Genomic DNA, 26,539 nt, shown 5'->3' on the forward strand with positions numbered 1-26,539 from the left:
TATAAAGGCCTATTAAAAATAGGATTTGAAGGAAGTCCTGGTAGGTTGTTATTTTCTTGTTTGTTTAACTGGAAGATGTGACAAAAATTCAAGGTTTTTTTGAAAGATGTGAAAATAATTTGAGCCACTGGGAAAAGTCTCCAGAGTTTAGAGATGTGAGAGTGGCTTAGGGACTCTAAAAACCCAGGGGACTAGAATTTGTTGGACACATGGATCTACAGCCTATAGCAAGTGTCCATTCTCCTCTACTTCTTTTCTCAACTCATTGATGTCCTTCTTACATGCACATATAGTAGATCATGAAAATAATTGACTGGAAAATTCATCGAAGAGCTTCAGTTAGGTAGTTGGGAAAATGTTTATGCTAAGGCCTGTGACTGAGTTTCCCACAAGCAGAAGGAACTGTGACTCTTGGTCCTTTGAGTGTAACTTGTATCAGGAATCTGCATCTTCATAGAATGTAGATTTAAAGTTTAGAGGGTTCCACTGAGTCCTGCAGATGAGAGATTGGGGAGTGGAATCCCAGAGGAAGGAGGATATTTAAATAATATTTAGGGAAACACAGGTATGATTACCAGTACTCTGTTTTTCTAGCAATCTTTCCACTTGGGTATCTGAGGGCCTGTAAAAGTTATAGGTGCTTGCTAGTTTATGTGGATTTGAATAAACTGGGATCTATACAGGAAAAAATGTATTTATAATACATTAATAATAAGTATTCCCAATAACAACATATACATTCATTTCTTGACTTTGAACATACAATGTTCAAAATTTTTTTTAAGGTTTCATGTTTTCTTTTTTTCTCTGGTACCAGGGATTGAACTCAGGGGCATTTGCCCACTGAGCCATTTCCCTAGCCCTGATTTTTATTTTATTTAGATACAGGGCCTCACTGAGTTGCTTAGTGCCTCACTTTTGCTGTCTTCTTTTTGATTTTTTTTTCTTCTTTGCAATGGGGACAAAACCTAGGGGTGCTTGAACACAGAGACACATCCCCAGCCCTATTGTTTTATGTTTTGTTTTGAGACAGGATGTCGCCAAATTGTTGGGGGCCTCACTAATTCACTGAGACTGTCTTCAAACATGAATACTCCTGCCTCAACCTCCCAATTTGCTGTGATTACAAGCATGCATCACCACACGCTGCACCTATTTTCAGTAGGTGATATCCATGCTGAAGAACTAATACCACCATTTTAAACTACCTTAGTTAGTCTTTGATCCATGGATAACCAAGAGAGAAGCCACTGTGTTTCTTGCTACCCTGTCTTGGGTTATAAAATGGGTGTTCCACTTAAGGTTAAAAAAAAAGTGTGTGTGTGTGTGTGTGTGTGAGCTATTAATTGGATTTTAAGTTCAGCCTTCAAGACAGGCAGTTTCTGAGAATAAGTTATTCTCATGTTCTGCCAATACATTGACTGTCAGTCTGAAATGGAATTAAGACTACCTTCATTGAATATTTCATAGTTTAAAAAAAGTGGAGGCAGAAAGAGCTTTATAAAACAGAAGTTATGTTTTAATCATATCAGTCAAGAAATACAATTTAATAAAGTTAAATCTAAGTTTTTGCCAGAGTTTATTAAAAATATTATCCACCTACATTATTATACACTTTTGCTTTACAGGATTTCTAATAAAACTGATCCTGAAGATCATTGTCTCACCTTGGATGAGGCCAACTATAAATATTATGACAAGGTAAAGTGATTTTTGTGAAATCAATTTTCTTGCTCTGAATTTTTGGTTGTGTGGTGTTAAAACTTAGCAATGGTTTCCTAATCTATTTTATGCAAATTTGCTCAGACAAAACCATTTTAAGAGAATTATGTTGATATTTTTTAACTTGTACAAATGCCAATGTTCCCTTGAGGAGTTTAGTTTGCTGGGGGATGGAAGAAACATTGTACTAGTAAATACATATTGATAGAAAAATTGCATCAGGAATAAATTTCGTATTGCAGAAGCAGTAGGAAATTTGGTCAAGGAATTTTTGCTAGATTTACATTAGTGTGACTTTAAATCATAATTACATGATTTATAATACTCATGCAAAAATTAGTTTGTGTAGAATCATGAAATTTCCCTCATGCCTTTAATTTGATATAAATAATGCACATTGGATAGAGTTTTTTTTTTTTTTTTTTTATTAGACCCTTTATATTTTACTCAATATATTTCTTGGAGACTTTTTTCATTATTTCTATCCTTGGCTCCATTTTTACACTAAAGTAACATTAGAAATTATGGAAACATACAAATTTAGAATAAGTATATTAATGTTTAGATTAGGGGCTGCAGTTGTAGCTCAGTGGTATAGTACTTGCCTACCATGTACTGTGAGGCAAGGGGTTCAATCCTCAGCATCATATAAAACTAAGTAAATAAATGTATAAAAATATAATAACATTATAAAAATGTTTGCATTAAAAAGGGATTTCTTCATGCCTTCTGACTCTTTCCACTAAGAGTATATTTAAAACTCTTTATCTAATTGAAAAATAGATGTCTTGTGAAAAATAATAACCACTACTGGAAGCATAGACTCTCAATAACCATATGATAAGACTTTAGATTTATATTTTTTGTATCATAGTGTTTTAAAATATTCAAATGCTTATGTCACATTCTGAGATCTCATATTTTAGAAGTTTTTTACTTAGTTATTTAAATATTCATTTAAAAGCTTGTTAAATTTTAATAAGCTAGTCAAGGTTAATAAATATATTCACATATATCCTGGAGCAGCTACAATATAGTTCAAATGTAAGAAAATAGCTTCTTAATTTTTTGAACATGAATAAATGTGTAAAAACACATGAAAAAAATTCTTTTTTTTTTTTTTTTTTTTTTTTGGTACTAAAGATTGAACTCAGAGGCACTTTACCACTGAGCCACATCCCAAGCCCTATTTTGTATTTTATTTAGAGACAGAGTCTCACTGAGTTGCTTAGAGGCTCACCATTGCTGAGGCTGGCTTTGAACTTGTGATCCTCCTGTCTTAGCCTCCCAAGCCACTGGTATTACAGAGGTGCACCACCACACCTGGCTTAGAAAAAAATTTCTACAGAATGAAGTGTTCTAAATAACATAGCATGCATGAGATGACTGTTAATTAACTACTGAATTCTAAAAATATGCTTTAAGTTTGAATTTTCTTTTGCTATCTGGGATGTATAAATTCAGGCGAGTTATCTTGAATTAGTGCCATAAAGAAGAAGCAAACTAGGGAGGCGGGCCGCTAAGGGAGGAGGAAGATGGCGGCGGGGGCGAGGTGAAGTGTTGGCAGTGGAAAGGGGTTCGGGCGCGGGGGGTGGGGGGACGCGGAGTGATGGCCCGCGACGGCAGCAGGGGAGGATAAAAAGCCATCACGCCGCGGGTGTGGGTGGGAGGGAGGGGTGGGCGCCCGAGCGCCACAAGAGTATGACGGGGCTGTACGAGCTGGTGTGGCGGGTGCTACACGCGCTGCTCTGCCTGCACCGCACGCTCACCTCCTGGCTCCGCGTTGGGTTCGGCACCTGGAACTGGATCTGGAGGCGCTGCTACCGTGCCGCCTCCGCCACGGTCCTAGCGCCGCTCGGCTTTGCGCTCCATAAGCCCCTGGCAGTAGGCAGGAACCGCCGTCACCACCGGCACCCGCGCGGGGGGCAGGGTCCGGCCGCCGCCCACCACCGGCTGCGCTGGCGCGCGGCGGCCGTTCCCTGGAGAAGCTAACTGTACATATGGGCCTGGTGATCACCGCGGAGGAGCAGGAGCCCAGCTTCTCGGACATCGCGAGCATCGTGGTGTGGTGTATGGCTGTGGGGATCTCCTACATTAGCGTCTACGACCACCAAGGTATTTTCAAAAGAAATAATTCCAGATTGATGGATGAAATTTTAAAACAACAGCAGGAACTTCTGGGCCTAGATTGTTCCAAATACTCACCGGGGTTTGCAAATAGTAATGACAAAGATGATCAAGTTTTAAATTGCCATTTGGCAGTGAAGGTGCTGTCCCCAGAAGATGGAAAAGCAGATATTGTGAGAGCTGCTCAGGACTTTTGCCAGTTAGTAGCCCAGCAGCAAAAGAGATCTACAGATTTGGATGTAGATACGTTAGACAGTTTACTTAGTTCAAATGGTTACCCTGATCCTGATTTAGTATTGAAGTTTGGTCCTGTGGACAGCACATTAGGCTTTCTTCCCTGGCAAATCAGATTGACTGAGATTGTCTCTTTGCCTTCCCACCTAAACATCAGTTATGAGGACTTTTTCTCTGCCCTTCGTCAATATGCAGCCTGTGAACAGCGTCTGGGAAAGTAGTGATCCCTGGTTGCATAATTTGATTTCAGGCTTTTGGAGAAAAGGACCCAAGTGACTCTGATGTTTACAAAGCACCTATGAAACCCTGTGCACACCTAGTTCATATTCCTCATAATTTATCAACAAACACAAAAAAGTGTCTTACTTGAGAGTGAGTGTATGGCTGTATGTGTGTGTGTGTGTGTGTGTGTATGTGTGTGTGTGTATGTGTGTGTGTATGGAATTAAACTTATAAATGGGGGAAGTATTGGATAATGAAATATATAGATCTACAACTTTGAGCATATAGCAATGTTATAGGAGCCAAGATTTCAGATATAAAGCTTTGGGCCCCTACCACTTCCCTGTTTTTGTGGGGAGTAGAGGGAGAGAGTGACTAGAACTGTTTGGGTTGTTTGGGGAGAAGGGAATAATTTTTGTTCAGTCTTTCCTAGTGACCAAACTTTAATTTTTAAAAATAATATATTATTAAATCAAGGTATTCTCAGTTTGAGGGAGTTGCAGGGGAGTGGAGTTCTGTGTTGCTCACTTGTTAAAAGCTTGCTCCTCTTCAGAGGAGAGAGAATATCTATCTTGAGATATCCGTCCACTTTCATTTCTTACTTCATTGTAGTTAAACAATGTGACTTGAGAATGTTGCTCTGGTGTCTGTGTTCTGTGTTGTGAAGAACATTTGAAAAGAACTCTTGCTACACTGAAATGCAGAATTTAAAAAAAATTAAATGTTGAATTAGGCAGTCAAAAGGGAAAAAAGTTGAATAAGTTGTAATCTTAAAAGTAAACATGGAAAATTTCCTAGAAAAGTTTTGATTTCCTATTTTGTGTAATGAGTAGTATGCTGCATACTATCCAAAGTTGGTTTAAAAAATATTTCCAGTAACTATTTTTATTTAAAATGAGCATTTGAGAGAAATTATTAGGGCAGCTCTTTTCCTTAGTAGTAACCTATTCATCTTTAAAATAACACCTGGGATTTTTTTTTTTCTTTTCCAGTAAATTCCAGTGGTGACTTTGCATAAAAAATTAAGTAGGATTGAGACCTGTGTGTGGGGAAGAATATTACCAAAGTCTACAAAAATAATTTAGATTAATTTTATATGTTCTCTTTTATGACAGAGAACTCATTGGTTCTGTTTTTTTAAATGAATAAATGATTTCTTGAAAGGTGTTTAATATTTTCCCCTCACTGCTGATCCTTGGACAGAAACCATACTTTATATTTGATGGTCTGTTTTCAGAAAACTCTCTTACAACAAGTGTACAGTAGTTATCTAAAATTGTACTTTTAAAATGGAGTAGTGTAAATACTAGGTCTCAGAAGTCTGAAAAACAGCAAAGAAGACTGAATTTGGAAAGCATGGTCTGGAATTGCTTGTCAGATTCTAAAGTAATGAAGAATAAATGTTTCAACTTTGGATTATAAAACCCCATTTATGATTTTAAAAATACACTTGAAATAAAAATGATTAAACTAAAAAAAAAAAAAAAAGAAGAAGCAAACTAGTCAGGGAAATTTCATAAATATGAAAGTAGGAACCAGAATATTCTTCAAGCATCCTCTCATTATGAGCACAGATTTGGACTTAAGATGAACATTTGTTTCACACTCCTTGTTTATTTTTTTAAAATTATTTAATCCAAGACTCAATATTCTCTTGAAGAAAACTTCTCTTCATTGTATGTTCTTTGAGTCATCTCTGTCTCCATTCTTTGGTTATTTGGTTAATCTTTCCATTTAGTAACTGTGAGGTTTTCATTCAGTGCTATTGCCCCCACGAGGTGGTTTTTGTCATTCTTCTCTATCTTGGAAGGCTCAACATTTATATTAACATTTTTAGCTATTTAACACACAAGATGGACAGAACTCATACTGTTTGTGATTTCTATCAGTTTTATTTATAAGATACTCTTAAAGCTTAGGTCTCATATTTTCCCTCAAGAGATAATTTATGCCAATATAAGTCACAAAAACACATGAAAAATATCACACATAATTATTTTAAATTTCTAAATTTTTTTTTTTTTTCAAAAGCACTATAAACTACGGATGGCTCCAATTACATCCTAGGTCATTTGGATTAATAAAATAATTTAATGGATGTCAGTATTTGTGAAATTATTTTGGAGGTAAGGGGAATAACATTTTGGAGATCTCTCATCATCCTCACCCCATGAGCAGACATAGCTTAGTAAGTGGCAAGATTAAATTGAGTTTACATTGGAATGGCTCAGAAACATATTCTCCTTCTCTTATATCCTGCAGTAATGGAAAATATTAAGCTAATTTTTCAAATTTGGTGCTTATTACACCTAAATATTTTTTTCCTTCCTAGGATATCCCCAAAGAAAATGGAGAATTACCTCACACTAATGAATCGAAGAATGATGGTAAAATATTTGAACAGTATCTATTGCAAGCTGATTATTGATTTAAAATTATGGAGCTTTTACTGTACTCTCTATTTTGCTTTTATTTTTGTAGAAGAAATAAATGAAACTGAGGAACCCAAACTTGAAACATTACCTGGAAACTGTGATGTGGATATTAAAAAGAAATATGTGATTGAAACCACTCCTGTGGAGGAAATCAATATAAAGAACTATCACAATATTTTTTCTTCCTCAGTTGGCTCAAAGGTAAGATTTTTAAAAAATTATTTTTCTTATTGTTTTTGCATATCATCTCTCATATACACATAATGATACCAAACAACCTAGAAATAAATATAAGGCCATAGAGTCCTAATAACAAGGATAGCAACAGTTTTAACTATACCATTAACAATTATAGAATGTGGTGGGACTAATCGTCAGGATGGCCTTAGGCCTGAGCCTAAGCAACTCCATTTTAACTTCATTTTAAAAGACCTGCAGTTTCACCAGGCACATCCACAGATCCCTCCAGAATGGCCTCAAACAATTTACTTCCCCTCACCGTGATAAAAGAGAGTGAAGCCTCTGGCAGGCTGTCCTCGCCTGATAAGAGGGAAAGGCCAGAAGATCAGGGTGGAGACCACCAGACCAGATGTTTCTGATCCCAGGATAAATAATGTCACTGAGAAATCCAGTGGTAGCTCATAAGGATTAAAAAGGGGGGTCAAAAGCCCCCAAATTTAGTATAAATGATAGAGCAAATGAACAGGGATTCAGCCAGCTGAAACAAGGATGCACTGGAGCTGGAGAGCCTTCTGAGGACCTGACATCCCATCACTTGTCATCATTCCTGAGCCTTTGTGTGATCCTCACCACTCTCAAACTCTACTGCCTCTTCTGGACCTTGGTGAGAGCCACAGATCCTCCCTACAACCCCTTCCTCAACCAGTCTTCTGCTCCACACCAGGAAAGCCTGCCTTGGTTCTCAACCTGATCACCGAGGTCTGAGTGAGTGTGCATCTGCTGGAAGCAAATCACATGTTAACTTGTAAAAAACCTTATTTAAAATGATTTCTAACTTTAATAACTGATAAGAAGTGATATGTGATAATGTACAATGTACAAAAAATAGGCACTAGTGATTCCAAAATTAATATTAAAATATATAGGCAAAAAATGGACTGAGAATACTGGTGCATGCCTGTAATTCTAGCATCTTAGGAGGCTAAGGCAGAAGGATCATGAGTATAAAGCCAACCTCAGCAACTTAGTGAGGGGCTAAGCAATCCTTGAGGCTCTATTTCTAATTAAAATATAAAATGATTGGGGATGTGGCTCCGTGGATGAATACCCTGAGTTCAATCCCTGGTGCCAAAACAAACAAAAAAAAAGTGGTGGAGGGGCAAAGGAAGGAGAATGAAGACAAAAATCACAAAATAAAAATTAAGAAGATACAGATGAGAGACAACAAAGCAAGTGCAAAGAAAACTAATAAAACAGTAAAAGATCATATGAATTGGAAAGATAAAAACTATAAAAACCACAAAAATACAAGAAAAGTATATAATTTCTTCATTCTGATGTAACTAAAATGTAGACACTTGTTTCCACAACTTCTAGTTGTATAATACACCAGTTTGGGGAGGTTTCTGTGGAGCAACTATATTTATGCTGTTTTTTTCTCAATTCTAGCCCAAACAGGCCAGAATTTTTTTTGGAGACATTAATGTGAAATCCTTTCATCCTTGCCTACCAGGGAGTGTTATGGAACCCTTTCCAGAACAAGAGGTGAATCACAAACTATATATATATTATATATAAATAATATATATAACCATAGAAGTGTAGTCATAATAGAAACTGTCAACAAAATTGTCACACAAGCAGCCTATGGGCCAGTTTGCACTGAAGACTCCCAATTCTAGAGTTTGACTGTCAGTGAGTTCAGGGATATTCAAGATTCTAGGCCCCTGTGGGGCTTGCTCCATCTCTAAGCATTGTAGAGGTGGACTGATTTCAGGATCCATGTTTGGTTTGTGAAAATCTAGACAACAAGTTCTCCATGAAACTCTTCCCAGCCCTCCCTGAATCTTCTACCTCACAAAACCACCCACAACATAACTCTGTTCCTGTCCCTAATCTCAAAACACCAATTTAAAAACAGAATTATCCCCACTGTCCATCATTTTACAGACTTGCCAAGCAGCAGACCACATTCCTTGTTGACCAGAGTTTTCAGCACATCCCTGTCAATCTATGCTCTGATCCTGGGCAAGTAGGGTGGAAATCCACAATTCCAGTATAGAGAGGTGGTCACTATGTCTTAGAGGTATACACCATGAAGATGATTCTCTTACAGAGAGTCACAACAATGGAATCTTTCTAAATGGGGTGCCCCCTCAGTGCTATACTTGAATTACATAGGAAGTGACTAATATTGTTTCAGGGGAAGAAGTAAGGTTTATTCCTTCAAATGCCTCTGAGCACAGTAAGGTGGTCAGACATGAAAGATCAGCTCAACTCTGTGGAGAGTCTAGCAGCAACTTTTCTACTAGAACCAACCTATCAGATTTCCTACAGCAACATTTAAATGAAATTCACCTCAGCTTCTAAACCTTGTATAGACCATGTGACTATGAATGACTACAGCATCCCAGAGGTTCCAACAGAGCTTTGTCTCAGTTTCTCTTTTAGACATAGTCTGATTCTTGTTGTGGGTGCCTCCTGAACTAGTGAAATCATATCATAGTGGGGTATTATAAATAAAAGAAAGTAAAGACTGGGTTTTCTGATCTCCTGTGAAGAAAGCAGAGGAAAAGGACACTGAGTGGAAAAGATTCCTGGACAAGCACTTTGATATTTCTGGGGAAAATCTGTAGTACACGTATCCTCCCTTGACATCTCAGGAATAAACAAACTTCCTCCTTTGTGGAAACTGTTTATTGGAATTTAGATGAACATGATTTTCTTGAAATTGCAGAGAGTCTTGGCTCACATGTGGGGAGCTTCCCCTCATTGAACCAGCCAGTTTTCACCTAACATTGCTGCAATCTATTTCTTATTTTATTATTCTATTATTATTATTATTATTTATTTTTAAAATATAATATTTATGTACTTCATTGGCCCTGCATTTGCACTCCAGTTTTTTTTTCCTACAGCCCTCTATCTCATTGCAAAGACATACACTAGTTTATTTGACTCAAATTCAGGGCATAGTCACTAAGCATACTATGATTTTAAACCACCATTTTTCTTCCATGGTATACCTTTTTGTAGTTTTTTCTTAAATGGAGATTCTATTTATTGTGTGCTCTCATATTAAGGTAAAATAAAGAAACTTTTTTTCTTACAACTTCATCATATTATAAAGCTAGTTTTCCATTCAATAAAAGTTTCCAAAAGAAATATAGATCTCTTTTCTTAAAGATATCTATCTATCTATCTATCTATCTATCTCTCTCTCTCTCTCTCTCTCTCTCTCTCTCTCTCTCTATATATATATATATATATATATATATATATATATATATATATATATATATATGTATAATATTCCCTGTGGTCCTTCTATTCTGGTTTATAAGCTCAGTAGCCAAAGGAAGGTAAAATTTTCCCTATTTGCAGAGAATATATGAGCTTATGGTATAAAATGTGTCAGTTTTCAATGTGTAATTCTCTATTTATTAAATCTAATTTATTTCAACCTGGGAAATTGGGTCTCACCTTAGTGATTAGCAAATCTTTAGGCAACTCATTATTTATATTCTTTTTGCCAGGATATGTCTCTGAGTCCTCCTCAGAAATACACTGGTCTTTTATCTGGTGATGCATATCAAGGAGCGGAATGGGGTATAACTAGACATATAGAAGGTAAGACCATGTACTCTAAAATAACATTGGGTATGATCTTCATTTAAAACATGGACACTAATAGATTCAATTAGTTGAAGAAATGAACCTAATAAGTATGTAGTAAGAAAAAAAGTGAAATGGTAATACGTAGTATATCTTATTAAGTTTCAGCAACAGAGTAAATATAAAGTGTCTCTAGTGGAGTTGAATTCCATTTCAAGACATGTGTAGATCAGAGGAAAGTTTGGAAATAAATAAGGGGTGGGGAGAAGAGAGAATGAAGAATAAGAATGTTAAAGATGACAGACAACAAAAAAAGAAAAGAAAAAGAAGTGCACATTGTGAAAGGAGGAAAATTCAGATTAAACATTAGAAAGTAGAAGAGCAGAGCATCAGAAAAATTTGTGAGTTTTTAGCACCAAAACTGTTTTGAGAGATACAGTAAAATTTTCCAACAGCTGTTTTCTTAATCAATATTGGAAAGTAATGAAGGAATGAATGCCAGATCATTAAGAGCTACATTTGGTTTGCCATAAGTAAAGGTATACCATAATTACTTCCTAGGAAAGTAATTATGGTAAAGAATAACATAATCTGGAAATAAAAAGGGTAGGATATATCATGAAATGATCAGCAAAGTATAACCTGATAAGATGTTCATTGGAAAGATTATGAATGCTAATATGCCTACAATTTGGGAACAAAATAGGAGGATTTTAAAGAGGCAAGTTAAGTTAGAGGAATTGGTAGAAGATGAATTATACCCAAGAATGCTCAAATTCTAGCAAATCATATGTTGGGGACCATATTCAAAATGCACATTCTCACTCAACAGGTCTTTGCTTACATTTCTAAAATATTTAAAGATGGTTCCAATGCTCTTTACCCACACACCAAATTCTGAGTTGCAAGGGAATGATGTACACTTTAGGAAGTCTAAAATGAAGAGCCATTGCATGTTAGTTCAGATATAACAAGATACAGTGAAAGCATAAATGTAGTTATAATTCCCAGCATGTCTCTGGGCAAAGGAAAAGGAAAAAAAGAGGAAGGTATAACAATTATATTTCCATCCAAGTATGGTGACACACCTATAATACCAATGAATCCAGAAGATGATGCAGGAGGATTGCAAGTTGAAGGCCAGCTTCAGGAAATTAGTGAAGCCATAGCAATTTAGCAAGAACTTGTCTCAAAAATAAATAAATAAATAAATAAATAAATAGTGCTAAGGATGAGGCTTAGTCATATAGCACTGCTGGGTTAAATCTCTCGATATTTATATTTTAACATACAGTTGCTGTATGGGGAAGAAATAGTAGTAAGAATAATCCAAACCACGAATGTAAAAGGAAATGACTCAAGACCAAACTCTAGAAAATTCTTTTTGAAAATCTAAAGGGAAGGGGAAATAAGCTAGGTAACTTTGACTGTAATGAAAAGGAAACTGAGAGGATGCATTTCAGCTGCCCCAGCTTTTTAAATTTTGTTCATTTTATTAAACTTCTTTCTACATAGGATATCGAAACTTTTCTATTGTCTGTATTTTTGGAAACATTCCCTCCATTCTTGCCTGCATGAACTTCACACTACACTGTTGCCTTCTCATTAATTTAACTTCACATTACCAGTCATTAACGCTAAGGTTAAAGCTTCCATTATCCCTTGAAATCATCTATATTCATGCACAGGCCCTTCATGTCTACCTGCCCACAGCATTGAGATTGGTCTAGTTAGATATATATGACCATCGGCCTTCTTTAGAATGTGGATGTCCAACCATCCTAAATTTCTTGGGAATCTACTATGATAAAAATTCTGCCCAACTGTGTTTCTTTATCCCTTCCCCTGCCTGTGCTGTCCTCTGTCATTACTCCTCACCCATCCCCATTAGGTCATAGAAATACTGACCCATTTAAACCTTCTATATTCTTACCATTTCCTGCCTCTGGTTGATAATCTCACTCCTTAAGTCTCTCTTCAACCCAACCTCCAGAAAAGCCACCTTTTTCTCCTAAACCCAACCTCCAGAAAAGCCACCTTTTTCTCCCACTACCTCTTACCAAGAACTTATTAGTTATGAGTTCAAATAGATAAGACTGTTGACACCAAAGTGATATAAAAAACATCCCCAACAATCTAGGAACAAATGGATTAGATTTATATAGGTAATTTCACAGGTCAATTTGTATGTCCTAAGTAGAATAGTTGTTGGATTACTAAGGTAGCCCCAAGGCAGGGGAAAACACTTTGTACCAGGAAGAATATCCATAGTCCTAAAGGACTGAACAAATAGATTAACTTCTAAAAGAAGAAAATCCAATTTGTCAGAATAGTGGAAAAAAAACATTTTAGATATAAAGGTATTCATTGACAAAGGTGTGAAAAGTATCAGTCATTAAGAAAACAATATTGATGAAGAGTGGTTGTTGAAAAGTTATTATTATGAGGAGAAAATAGCAAACTGTGAATTTTGATATTTTGCTGTTTTTTTAAGTATTTCTGGGAACTTTTAATTTATCTGGAGTTGATAATTCTTTGAGTTATTTTTATGCATTAAACCTGTTGACATCTAGTTTTTCCCGGATGAGTTTTGAAGTTTTGGTTTAGTAAAAGCATTCCAAAAAGTGGTAAATATTTGCTGGATACAGTTTGTTTCCCCTAAATACAGCTTCTTAGGAGGCTGAGTTGGGTGAATGGCATGATTCAGGACACCCTGAACACTTTAGAGTGACCCTATCTCCAAGTACAATAGGTTTGGCTATACCACCCATTGATAGAGTGATTGCCAAGGTGGTAAAACACCCTGAATAAAACTACAAGATATGAACACACACACACACACACACACACACAAAAGTAGTTTAAAAAATAAATGATCATCTAAAATAAAACTTATTATTAATTTTTAATTTGATAGACTGTCAGACTTTCTAGGAGTCCTTAGTAACTTAAGTAAACCTGTCCATTTTTCAGAAGATATACTATTAGATGTAACATCAGAGGAAGAGGAAGAAAGCCTTTTTGTCACTGAAAATAATCAGCCACAGGTATGTAAACATGTGAATTTGAATTCTTGGTTTCATCCTGTTTTTCTTACATTCAGAATGTAAATTAGGTCAAATGAAATTACCTTTTGGAAAACTCTTTGGAAATTTAAACATCATAAATTAATATTTAGGTCTAGTACAATCTAATTGGTCATGAATCTGAAAATAACATTGGAAGTCATGGCAACCTATAAATAAATTTTATCCTAGTAATTGAGTCAACTTTTTCTGAATATTGTTTGTGTTTTTATTATATAACCTTATTACATGATGAAAACATTAACTATGAGACTTATGAATAACTAGTTGAAATTATGAACATATGTAACTGTGATTGCCACTGATATAATTAATATTAAAGAACAGTTATTCCCAATAGCTCAAAATTTTAATTTCACATTACCAGTCATTAATGCTAAGGTTAAAGCTTCCATTATCCCTTGAAATCATTGTCTATGTTGAGGCAGACAATAGGCCTTTTGATCAAATAGAAACCTTCTAGAAAGGGACCTTTATGTACAAACAGTAATTTTCCAGTTCATTTTCTTTTCATGTAGGATATTAATAAATATCACTAAGCATTTTATCCTAACACTTTAGTGGATGTTACAAAAAAAGAGTTCTTGGGTTGGGGATGTGGCTCAAGCGGTAGCGTGCTCACCTGGCATGCTTGCGGCCCGGGTTCGATCCTTAGCACCACATACAAACAAAAATGTTGTGTCTGCAAAAACTAAAAAAAAATAAATATTAAAAAAGAAAAATAAAAAAGAGTCCTTGGATGCATCAGGGAATTATGAAATTTTGGAGACGTCTTATTACCTTGTTTTCTCATGTAGTCTGTTAATAGGCTGAAGTTTTGCATGCATTTAGATGGATTTCTCTTCCACTTTTATGTGTGGGTCCTTTTGTTGTATAGCTTTCTCTGTGTAATGTGCCTGGGCAATGGTTAGGTCTTAGTGTCAAATCCCCACTGAACTTGACCAACATGCAAGTTCATGGTCCACTTCTTTTTTTCCACTTACTAATTGGTTTGGTGAAATTCTCCTGAGTCCACTAGAGATTTTCTTATCTTTCACTCATCAAGTTTTCCCTGGCACAGCTGTAGACTTTTTCTTCTATGAATTATTTTCTTATTCTGAAAGCCAATACTTCTGGGTTTTATCTGGTAACAGGCTCTCTGTACTGACTCTCTACTGAGTCCCACAGCCCCTCTTTTTCATCATGCATTCACCCATACCAGTCAATCTGATTCCATATATATGGAAACAGTCAGTAAACACTGTATGTATCCATGCTGCCACCATTTTCCATTGGAAGACTTTTTAGTTTTTCTTCAATGAAAAGTATTGCATACTTTAGCCAAAGTGGGTATACTATGTCAAAGTAAAATATCAACATATTTTCATTCTTACTTTCTCATTTTATTGAACTAGATTTCAACTCAGGAAATATTTTTCTGAAAGTTAGGTTTTGGAAAATTCAAAGACCAATATGAAGGAAGTACAACAGTGTTTCATTTCTACTCTATGTGACATAATTCAGACTATCTTATCACACCAAGTATCATACTTTAACACTAAGAAGCATGCCAACCCAGTGTTGCAAATGTTTAGAGCTGTATAATATCAAAGACATTTCTAAAAAGAGTTCTAAATAAGTTTTCTACTGTGTTCCTATGTTTGGTGGGGAATAAAATGTTGAGTATTTATACTGAGGTCAGTTGCTTAGGGATATATGCACATCTTTTAGTATGTTGTCAGTGAATACATTTACTATGTTTTCATCCTGGTTTTACCCCATGAGTATCCAGATGAAAAAAAAAAAGCTGAATCTGTAAAGCATACTTTGTGTTCCTCTATGGAACATTTCACTTTTCAAAATGTATTTGTATTATATTTAATTCCCATAATTATAAAATTAGAAATTTAGGTGACTTCTAAAGAGAGTGGTGATGATATTTCTATGCAACTAATTTTTGACATAATCTTAACAGAGGGTCTCTGAGCATCATCTAACTGTGGGAGTTTCTCATATATCTGGCAAGGCCTATCAAAGAGAAAAGAGAGTAGATGGATATGGAGAAGGTAAGAACTATGTAGTATACAAAAATATTTGGATGGAATTCTGATCTAAAATATGCATATCTATTCAAGTAACATATCTATTAAGTAGGAAGTAAGGAAAAAGAAATGTAATCTAGGTATCTTATCAGGTTTAAGCCACAGTATAAATTAGGAGCTGAATTAGCAGTTGCATTTATATACACATATTTATCACAGAAAATGTAGAAATAGGAAAAGCAGAGGAAAAAAATGGGGATAAAGACTGAGAAAGGTAGAAAATTCAGGAAGACAGTGAAGGAAAAAAGAAGCAGATATACTCAGTGGAGAAATAGAAATTTATGTCACATATGAGAAGAAAAAAAAGAGCAGGGATTTAAAACCATGGGAAGAATTTGTGAATTTTCTTTCCCAAAGTTGAATGATTGGTAGGGGAAAATTTTCCCAATCTTCCTAACTTAGACTCAATTGGAAAGGAATTGAGTCTTGAAGGAGCAATCAGAAAATTTGACTGGTTTACCACAAATACAATTAAATGACATGCAACACACTGCTACTGCCTAGGATTAAAAAAATATATATAGGGCAGAAACAGCAAATGGGGAAGTAGAAAATGTAAGAATGGTTATGGATTGATCCCTATATTCACAGATTTCTAAAACTTATTTTGGAAAGTTATGGCTTCTTGTAAACTTTCATTTAGGGGAATATTATAAGGAGGAATCCAGAGCTAGCTACATTCAAGTTAAGATAGAGGAATTGGAAGCCTAGTAACTTCACACTGGAGCTCTCAATTTAATGTATTGTCTGTTGGGGATAATGTTCAAAGACTCATTCTGACTCTGAAGGTCTTTGCTTCTACATTTCTATTACATTCTAAGGTGATTCCATTAATCCAGGTCTGAAGAAGACCTAGTTTTCAGTGAGGGAAAGGATTTCCCTTAAGGAAAACTAAATAAAAAAACATTGGATGACATATATTATTATAAATCCAGAAAAAAGTGCAACCATAAATCTTGCTTTCATTTTGAGTATGTCCCTTGGTAAATGGGAAGGACTCAAGTCACAAAGGTGTAGAAATTATATTTCTAAGACATATTTGCTATATTGGTAGTCAAGAAAATATGGGAATAATCTACAAAGAATGTAAAATGAAAATAATTATGACCAGAGCTCTAGATGTTGCTTTTGAAAGGCAAAAGGCAGTGGAAAATGAGGACAGAACCAAATAAGGTAGCTAGGTAATTTTGGAGGGAATCAAAAGGACACTAAGAGAATGCAGTTCAGCTGCTTTCATAGTATCTTCATCAAACCCAAAGTGAAACTATTACTAATGCAGAGATAATTGGAGGCAGTAGGAACAGAGGGAACTATAGCAACCTGAAGATATAAATTTCTTCCATGCAAAGTTACCAGTCACTGAGATGTATGCAGCTTTCATGTGAGTTATTTGAATAAGAAACAGCATTTCAGATGCAGATGCAGCTAGATGTTTCTTTATTTTTTTAATTCTTGATTAGAAAATATACATTGGCCCTAGGCATTCCAGAAATGCACTCTCATTTCTGAGCTACATACTCATCCCCATACTATTAATTTTCTGATAATGCTTATGAAAGTATTTGAAAAGCTGAAAAGATATGTAAACCAGATTTATTTTGAAAACAGAAGTCTTTACTGACTTTACACCTTGAAAAACAAGACTGCTATTCTTAGTAGATATAGCATTACTTTAAAATATAAAGTTTATTGATATGTGATAATTTTGTGAGCTTTCAGATCACTTTTTCCTTTGTATTTCCATATCTTAAATCTTTGTTTATCATACATTGTTTCTAAGATGTAGAAACTGTATTTCTTCACAAGAGTGGATCAAGAAACTTGACATTAGATAAACCGAAAGATACAGGAACAGAAGTTTCAGCATGGTCTCACATTAGTATGAAAAAAAAAATATATATATATATATATATATATATATATATATATATATATATATAAATTAGCTGCTATTATAGAAGTGTGTATCTGAACAAATTACATAAGGTAAATTTCTTGATGAGAAATGATGTTATGGACAAAGGGGCCCGCGGGCCGCACAGGCCGCCGCCACCCCGCGGTCCCGGCCCCGCGCAGTCGCTCCGGCCTTTTTCCGGGAGCGGGGGCGCAAGTCCGGAGGTGGGCCTGTCGTGGGGGCGCCGCGAGGCCCGCGGCGACCTGCGGGGCTGCAGGGCCTGCGGCCTCCCCGGAGTTGGTCTGCAGAAGTCGCGGGATCCCGAGGCCCGCCGCTGGGCGTGCAGCCTCCCCATGCCGCGGCGCCCCCAGCTCTTGTCCACGGGCCCCTCCGCAGTGCTCGCGGGAGCGGCAGGGCGGCGTCGGCAGATCCGGGCCGGTCGGAGGCTGGGCTGCCCCTGGCGGGCGCGCGCCGCCGGGCCGGGCCCCGTGCCGAGGAGGCTCCCCGCCACTGGGTAGCGCAGAGAGGCCTTCTAGGAAGGAAACGGGTGCCCTCCATGGTCAGGAAGGCGTCCGACCCCCGATCATGAACGGGCCCATGCACCCTCGGCCCCTGGTGGCACTGCTTGACGGCCGGGACTGCACGGTGGAGATGCCCATCCTGAAGGACGTGGCTACGGTGGCCTTCTGTGACGCGCAGTCCACGCAGGAGATCCATGAGAAGGTGCTGAACGAGGCGGTGGGCGCCCTGATGTACCACACCATCACGCTGACCAGAGAAGACCTGGAGAAGTTCAAAGCTCTACGAATAATCGTGCGGATCGGCAGTGGTTTTGACAACATCGACATCAAGTCGGCTGGGGACCTAGGCATTGCTGTCTGCAACGTGCCTGCAGCATCTGTGGAGGAGACCGCGGACTCCACCATGTGCCACATCTTGAACCTGTACCGTCGGACCACTTGGCTGCACCAGGCATTGCGGGAAGGCACGCGGGTCCAGAGTGTTGAGCAGATCCGCGAAGTGGCCTCAGGAGCCGCTAGGATCCGCGGGGAGACCTTGGGCATCATTGGACTAGGTCGTGTGGGGCAGGCGGTGGCGCTATGGGCCAAGGCCTTCGGCTTCAGCGTGCTCTTCTACGACCCGTACCTGTCGGATGGCATGGAACGGGCCCTGGGGCTGCAGCGAGTGAGCACCCTGCAGGACCTGCTCTTCCACAGCGACTGTGTGACGCTGCACTGCGGCCTCAACGAGCACAACCACCACCTCATCAACGACTTCACCGTCAAGCAGATGAGACAAGGGGCCTTTCTGGTGAACACAGCCCGCGGCGGGCTGGTGGATGAGAAGGCGCTGGCCCAGGCCCTGAAGGAAGGACGCATCCGTGGCGCGGCACTGGACGTGCACGAGTCGGAGCCCTTCAGTCTCAGCCAGGGGCCGTTGAAGGATGCGCCCAACCTCATCTGCACCCCCCATGCTGCGTGGTACAGCGAGCAGGCGTCCATCGAGATGCTGGAGGAGGCAGCCCGGGAGATCCGGCGAGCCATCACAGGCCGGATCCCTGATAGCCTGAAAAACTGCGTCAACAAGGACCACCTGACGGCTGCCACGCACTGGGCCAGCATGGACCCTGCCGTGGTGCACCCTGAGCTCAACGGGGCTGCCTACAGCAGGTACCCCCCAGGCGTGGTGGGCGTGGCCCCCACTGGCATCCCGGCTGCAGTGGAAGGCATCGTACCCAGCGCCATGTCCCTGTCCCACGGCCTGCCCCCTGTGGCCCACCCACCCCATGCCCCTTCTCCTGGCCAAACTGTCAAGCCTGAGGCGGATAGAGACCACACGAGTGATCAGTTGTAGCCCGCGGGGAGCTCTCCAGCCTCGGCCCCTGGGGAGGGCACCGTGCACCCCAGCCCGGAGTGTGCAGAGAGGCGCCCGCGCCCTGCGCCCCAGAGACTGGCCCAGGCGTGTGCAGGGCGCGAGGCAGCGCAGCCTCTGTGTCGACTGTAGTTGTCCCGTCCTGTGGGCTGGCTCACTGTCCTGTGTCCTTTGCGTTCCTCGTTGAGCAAAAGAAGTTAGTAGTCAATTCTCTCGTGGATGTTCTTGTCTGTGTGCAGTCTTTAGGACATGACGGGGGATTCGTTTGCTTAGCTGTCAACAAAAGCCAGCCGCGGGACCTGTGGCCGTGGTCTGAGCTCCCTCTGCTGGACGCCCGCTGCGGCCCCTTCTCAGGACTTGGGTCCTTCCCGCTTCCTTCATGCCGCACAGTGCACTGTTTTTTCTACCTGCTTGTCTTATTTTTAGAATAATTTAGAAAAACAACAAAGGCTGTTTTCCTGATTTTGGCATGAACCCCCTTGTTCCAAATGGAGACGGCATCTCAAGCAGCTCAGAGGAGGGGGCGCCTGGAGCTCCCTGTGCTGACTGACCTGGGGGCGGCGGTTGCCAAGTCCCGCCTGCGCCCATGCCGTCCTGCTGATGTGGTAGGCTAGCAATATTTTGGTTAAAATCATGTTTGTGACTGTAACCATTTGTATGAATTATTTTAAAGAAATAAAAGTCCCAGAAAGAGCCAAAAAAAAAAAAAAAAAAAAAAAGAAATGATGTTATTCTAGCCTGGAATCATATCCTTTCTTTGGGCTTACTAAATTGTAGGTCAAATGAAGGGACATGAAATATGGTTATAATAAAATGAATTAAAAAATTCTGATAGGGTTCACTCAAGATATTTGCTATGACACTATTAATTCAGTTTTGACATTGAAACTCTCATGTTCCTCCTTTATTTGTCTCACTGGAAATCACTGTGCTCTCCACAATTCTGCATCTGGACTGGGGTATATGGACCCTGGTATTTATTATTCATGTTCATCAGAAACATAATCTGACTTTGGAAATTAAACTGCATGTTTTGTTATACTTAAATTCCTTATTTGTCTTCATCTCTGTCATATGACTGTCCTAACAATGAAAAAAAGAAACATAGAACACCCAAAGCCAAACTAAATTTTATCAAGTAAAATTTACCAGAATCAGCTCCATAGTAATTCAACAGGAATATTATGGTGGTTCTGTCACATTCAAATTTTGTTGCTTGCTTTTCAGTATCTCGGGACTCGAGTGATTCCTGGAAGGTAAATCATCTTCTATGTTTGTGTTTAATTATTTTATTTATGTTAAATTATGTTATTTTATATTGCATTGTTTGTTAAATTAAAATATTATATATGTATCTAATAATAAGTAATATATTGTATATGATAATATATAATAACATGATATATCATTTACGTTAAATATATTATTTATGTTAAATTATTCACTGAAAACTGGATTCAGTGCACATTATTTACTAATTATTTTGTCTGCAAGCAGACTGAGAATGCCATGAAATGCAAAGATTTTCTTCCAATTAAAGCAAAGAGGGAAGCCTGGACAAAACAATCAGGTAATTTTTGCAGTACAATTTTCTGCAGAGAACTATAATAAACATCTAAGATGCTAGTGGACTTTACACTCGTTTCTTTTTTAATAAAATATTTTGAGGGAATTTGGCCTAATTACATCAGTGCCTATGTTTGTATCAACCTATTAAAATTTTTCAGAAAAAGCATAAAAATATTGTTAAAAAGAACCAAGTCAGCTGTTTCTACAATCAAACTTTCCAACATTATATCTGTTTGTAGGATTATGAGGTGGTTTTTCTTTCTCTCCCATGTTTTAAAAAGCTTGTGGTAGAGCTGGACTATGATCTCAGATGATTGTGAGACCAAGGAAAGAGATTTTTCTTGAAGTCAGTAGGTCAAGGCCAGTATGGGAAACACAGGAAAAGCACATCTAGAAGACAGTATAAACTATCATGACACTGAGTAAATCTACTAATTCCATGGACATTTGTTGGGCTATATGCAAACTATATTCCATGCTCCTCACCCAACATGTGGTCATATCTAAAGGAAGTATCCACACAATAGAGTATCACAAATTTTAATTTATTCATTTCCTATAAAATAAACACTGTTTATGGGAGAACACGATTTCCTACAATTTAGACTAAGAGATATAAATCCAAAAATACTTTTTTTTTCTTACATTTGTGGGGACTGAATCCAAATATTATAAGCAGTTACTTTTCCACTGAGTTTCACCCAATGACTTCATGGAATTACTGGTCAGCTTGATATATCTAGGTTCAAAGAAAATTGCCCACCAAGGATGTAAATGAATTCCCTCAACTTAGGAAGATATTGTCATGGAGAAACTACATGGCAAATGATAGCAACATTTATATTTCTTCTGTTCTATTATACATCTCAATGGATATCTCAAGTAACAGTCACAACCAGAATCTCATATCCAAGGAGCCCAGATCCTTACACTGTTCATTTAATTAGAATCATCCTACACGTGTATTTCTGGAAACATTCCCTCAATTCAGGCCTGCTTGAACTTCACACTGCTCTGTGGCCTTCTCATTATTCAACTGCTTTTATGTGCATGCCACTCACATTTCCCTGCCCACAGCATTAAGTGTGGTCTAACTACACTGCATATATGACCATCAACCCTCTTTACATTGAGACTATCAAAGCCTCTTAAATTTCTAGAAACCATTCAGAATACTAATTCTTCCTACCTTTGCATCATTAGCATTTCCCTACTGGCACTGTTCTCTGGATGTTCTCCTCGCCAATCCCCATGGTTACTAAATATTGTCCCCTTTAACATTGCTTCTATATCATGCTAGAGCCTTCTATTCTCTCTCCATTTCCCTCCCTCTGTCTCAAAACTTCCCTCCTATGTCAGTGTTCATATCTATCCTTAGAAAGGACACCAAACTGACACCTGTTATCTCCTCCAGCTTTACCACAAACTCAGTTATGCGTGGAAATAAATAAACTGTTGAGACAATATGATGTGAAAGCAGCCCCTTCAAGTGTAGGAGCCAAGGGACTAGAAATGGAAAGGAAAAATTTTCAGGTCAAGAGGTTATTCTCCAGTGCCAAAGCTGATTCACTGTCTGAGGTAATCCTAGGAAGAGCAAAATCAATTTGTGTCTGGAATAATAAGGACAGTCAGAGAACATTCACCAAACAGTGTGAGTCCTAATAGAAAAAAAAAAGATAAAAAAAAGATAAAAGTCAAGAAAGGAAAATAACAGAAAGGAACACTGCATTCTTTTGCTAAAGTTGTAATGGGATCGATCACTTGGGACAACAAAATTGATGTCCAATGGTTGTTGAAACCTTATTATTTGTGTGAAGAGATACTAGGCAGTATGATGTTTCTTGTTTCTTGGCAATTTAAATTTTTTTCATGACATTTTCTTTTACTTTGAGTAGATGAACTTTTGTCTAATTATATGCATTGAACCCCTAGTGTCTCCCCAAGTGGTGTTATGAAGTACTGGTTCAATAGAATTACACCTCAATGATCTCAATATATACTGGGCACAAAGGGACACATGTGTAATTGCAAATATTTGGAGACTGATTCAGGCCAAGGGAAGTTTTTCAGCCAGTTAGGGCACTTTGTAGAAAACCTGTCTTCAAATAAAAAGGCCTGGAATAAGGACTTAAAGTAAGTGCTACAATTACTGCCAAAGATACACAAGTTCCTGGGTACTGTCCTCAGATCCATATACAAATAACAATTTAAAAAGTTTAAAAAAATAATTATTCACCAAAAAGTAAGCTTAAATATAAATAAAATTTAGAAGATACAAATGTTATTACTTTTTATTTGCACAGATTGTTACACATTATAACTGTTTAATAAATCTATACTTTTTTTTAGAAAAGTCACATTCTGACATATCATTGTGTAAAACCCATGAGACACCTGATGGAACTGGACATAACCAGAAGCTGGTATGTAAATATGTCAAGTTAAAATTCTGGTTTATTCATCTTTTTCTGCTTTGGAAGATAAATTACTTCAAGTGAAATTACTTTAAAGTATACTCATTTGGGTATAAATATAAAATTTAATTTTAAGTCTAAAAGTATTTAAATGACCATGAATGAAAATAGCTTTAGAAATCATGGCAGCTTAAAGGTAAACTTTAGCATAGCAAATCAGCAATATTTAAAAATATTGTTTGCTTTTATCTGTGTAGCATTTTTAAATGATGCGGAATAAATTCCAGACTTAGGAATAACCAGTTGAAAGTATGAAGTGGTCATTGTACACATTCAAGTTAAGACATCATCATTTCCAATGGCTTAAAATTTTAGTTTTACATTGTCTCTCATTCATGCAGAGGTTAAAACTTTCATTTTCTCTTGACTCCAGTGTCTGTGTTGAGGCAGATAATGAGCCCAAATCAGACACAATACTGCCAGTTAATAGAATCAAAATCAAAAGGATGAGTTCTTTGCTATTAGGATACAAATGATAACTTCCTAGTTCAATTCCCTTGATGCAAGAAATCAATAGAATCAATAAATATTTTTAACCCTACTATGTTAGTGGATATTAGAAAAGGAACATGGATGCAGTTATTGGGAAATTATGAAAATTTTGAAAGTGTCATCTTGTCTCCTTGTGTGTGTTAGTAGGCTAAAATTTTGCATGCATTTGGGTGGACCTTTAGTCCACTTTTACATATGTCCTTCTACTATGCAGATTTATCTTTGGAATATGTCTTATGCTGGTTCATATCTCAACATCAAGTCTGCAACTGAGCATATCCTATGTACTAGTTTCACTCACCAGCATCTCTTTAAGGGAAGAGAACAGCCTGTGGCAACACTCTAAGCTTAAAAGAAAACATGTATCAACTATTAATAAAATAAATATAATTAATTATCTCTAAAACACTACAAACTGAAAACAAGGAGTATAAATAACAATGTACACTTGACTAAAAATACATGCATCGATGATAACAACATCTCTAGCAAATCAAAACTACTCTAAATGTACATGCTGAACTCCTCTGTTCATTGCACTTTGGCCACACCCATAAAAGCTGAGAGAACTTTTTCAAGTTGCACAGCAAAACTTACTCTCAGTACTTGTTTTGTACTTTGATATGTAGGTCTATCAAATGTAGAAACTGCCTGACACTTCCTGTGGTCCATGGAGGCTGGAGACAAGCCTGTAATTCAAAGATATCTTTTGGATTTCTGCAGTCAGAGACCTTGGAGGGTGCAATACTCCAAGTCTGTAAGGGTTTTCATTGCACGCTCTGGGAGCATGGCAGATATGGCATGCTTGCAGAATCTGTGACTTCTTCTGGTGAATGTTAGAAATTACCACTGGAACCAATTCTACCCTAGTTTTCCTGGACTTTTCTGTCAATTGAATTCTCAAACAGCCCTTCTCTCACACTATCATTATTCTCAAAGTACCCTTTGAAAGAGGCAGTACCCCTGTGGACCTGTGCTCTAGAAACTCTTCAGCAGGCATACACACATTTTTTGTTCAGAGTTTTCATCACATTCCTGCTAGTCCATTCCCAAGGCCCATACAGTGTTAACATCCAACATTCTTGGAGGTAAGCTGTCTACTGCATCTTACAGGTATAAACATGCAGTGGTTCCTGATCTCTCATACAGAGAGTCCATACAATAAGGCCCTTCTGAAATTGTTTTGACCTCAGGATTCTATTGAAATTGCTAAGGATACTCTCCAAATATTTTGTGCTCAACAATGAGGCAACAATTCCAAATGCTCTCAGCAGAGTTGGTTGACTGTACCTGATATATCTGCTCATGTTTTGGTTCTGCATGCAGCCAGTTTTCAACCAGACACATCCCTGGCACTTTTTTTTTACAGAGCTGCAACCTCCCCACCACCATTTGAATTGACCTCATGCACTTTAGATAGACCAGAGGGCTATGCTCTATCTGCACAGAGCATTCAGCAGATGTATGTCTCATTTCCTCACCTAAATCTTCCAGGATTTTTGTTGTGGGTGCCTTCAACTCACTGCTTTAAAAGATAAAGTTCAGTCTTAGAAAGTCTAAAAAAAGAAAGACCTTTTTGTTCTGTTATCTCTACAAGAAAGCCTAGATAAATGAACCTGAGTGAAGAGGCACCTGCACACATAATCCAATTCTCTTTAGAAGATTGTGCAGTGAATCCAACTCTACTTGACACATTAGGCAGAATCTAATACTGTTCTTTTCTGAAAATGTTGTATTGGAATTGGGAAAATCTGTATAACTTTGCAATTTTTTTTTCTATAAACTGTTATCCTTTAATAAAATGAGGGAGATTTTGATGTTATATGAGGGAGTTGGTTGATTGTACCTGATGTATCTGCTCAAATATATCTGTATTTGGTTCTGCATGCAGCCAGTTTTCAACCAGACACATCCCTGGCACTTTTTTTTCACACAGCTGCAACTCCCCCCACCATTTGAATTGACCATATATTTTGACCTCATGTTCTTTAGGTAGACCACAGGGCTATGCTCTACCTGCACAGAGCACTCAGAAGATCTATGTCTCAGTTCCTCTCCTAAATCTACTGGGATTTTTGTTGTGGGGTGCCTCCAACTCACTGCTTTAAAGACAATTTTCAGTTTTAGAAAGTCTACAAAAAGAAAGACTTTTTGTTCTGTTATCTCTACAAGAAAGCCTAGATAAATGAATCTGAGTGAGGACGCACCTGTACAATAAATCCAATTCTCCTCAGAAGATTGTGCAGTGAATCCAACTTTACTTGACACATTAGGCAGAATCTAATACTGTCCTTTGCTGAAAATGTTGAATTTGAGTTGGGGATAATCTATATAACATTGAAATTTTTTTCTATAAAGTGTTATCCTTTAATAAAATGAGGGAGATTTTGATGTTATAATTTTTATATTTTGGAAATTATAGGGCCATTCTGTATATTATATGGAGATTCATTTGGATATAATGATATATTATGAAAAACTAGTTTGCTCAAATTCAGTGTCCAGTGTCTCCACATGTTCTTTATACATCCTTCTG

General features: G+C 37.8%; 1 protein-coding gene and 2 pseudogenes across 1 annotated transcript in view; all 3 read left to right on the forward strand.

Annotated features, from left to right (window-relative positions):
* Nucleotides 1-3,406: 3,406 nt before the first annotated feature.
* LOC139703676 (dehydrodolichyl diphosphate synthase complex subunit NUS1 pseudogene) lies at nt 3,407-4,942 on the forward strand (annotated as a pseudogene).
* Nucleotides 4,943-6,398: 1,456 nt separating this feature from the next.
* Nucleotides 6,399-26,539, forward strand: part of LOC139703668 (titin homolog) — a 138,199-nt gene continuing 118,058 nt past the window's right edge. Inside the window, exons 1-11 of the mRNA XM_071607144.1 lie at nt 6,399-6,431; nt 6,638-6,692; nt 6,787-6,941; nt 7,447-7,584; nt 8,370-8,465; nt 10,457-10,550; nt 13,509-13,582; nt 15,576-15,666; nt 20,696-20,724; nt 20,966-21,038; nt 23,387-23,460. Of these exons, the coding sequence (XP_071463245.1) occupies nt 6,399-6,431; nt 6,638-6,692; nt 6,787-6,941; nt 7,447-7,584; nt 8,370-8,465; nt 10,457-10,550; nt 13,509-13,582; nt 15,576-15,666; nt 20,696-20,724; nt 20,966-21,038; nt 23,387-23,460 (912 nt within the window). The remainder of the gene's footprint in view (nt 6,432-6,637; nt 6,693-6,786; nt 6,942-7,446; nt 7,585-8,369; nt 8,466-10,456; nt 10,551-13,508; nt 13,583-15,575; nt 15,667-20,695; nt 20,725-20,965; nt 21,039-23,386; nt 23,461-26,539) is intronic.
* On the forward strand, nt 18,089-20,161 carry LOC139703673 (C-terminal-binding protein 1 pseudogene; annotated as a pseudogene).

This window comes from Marmota flaviventris, assembly GCF_047511675.1.
Source record: "Marmota flaviventris isolate mMarFla1 chromosome 5 unlocalized genomic scaffold, mMarFla1.hap1 SUPER_5_unloc_2, whole genome shotgun sequence".
NCBI classification, from domain to species: Eukaryota; Metazoa; Chordata; class Mammalia; order Rodentia; family Sciuridae; genus Marmota; species Marmota flaviventris.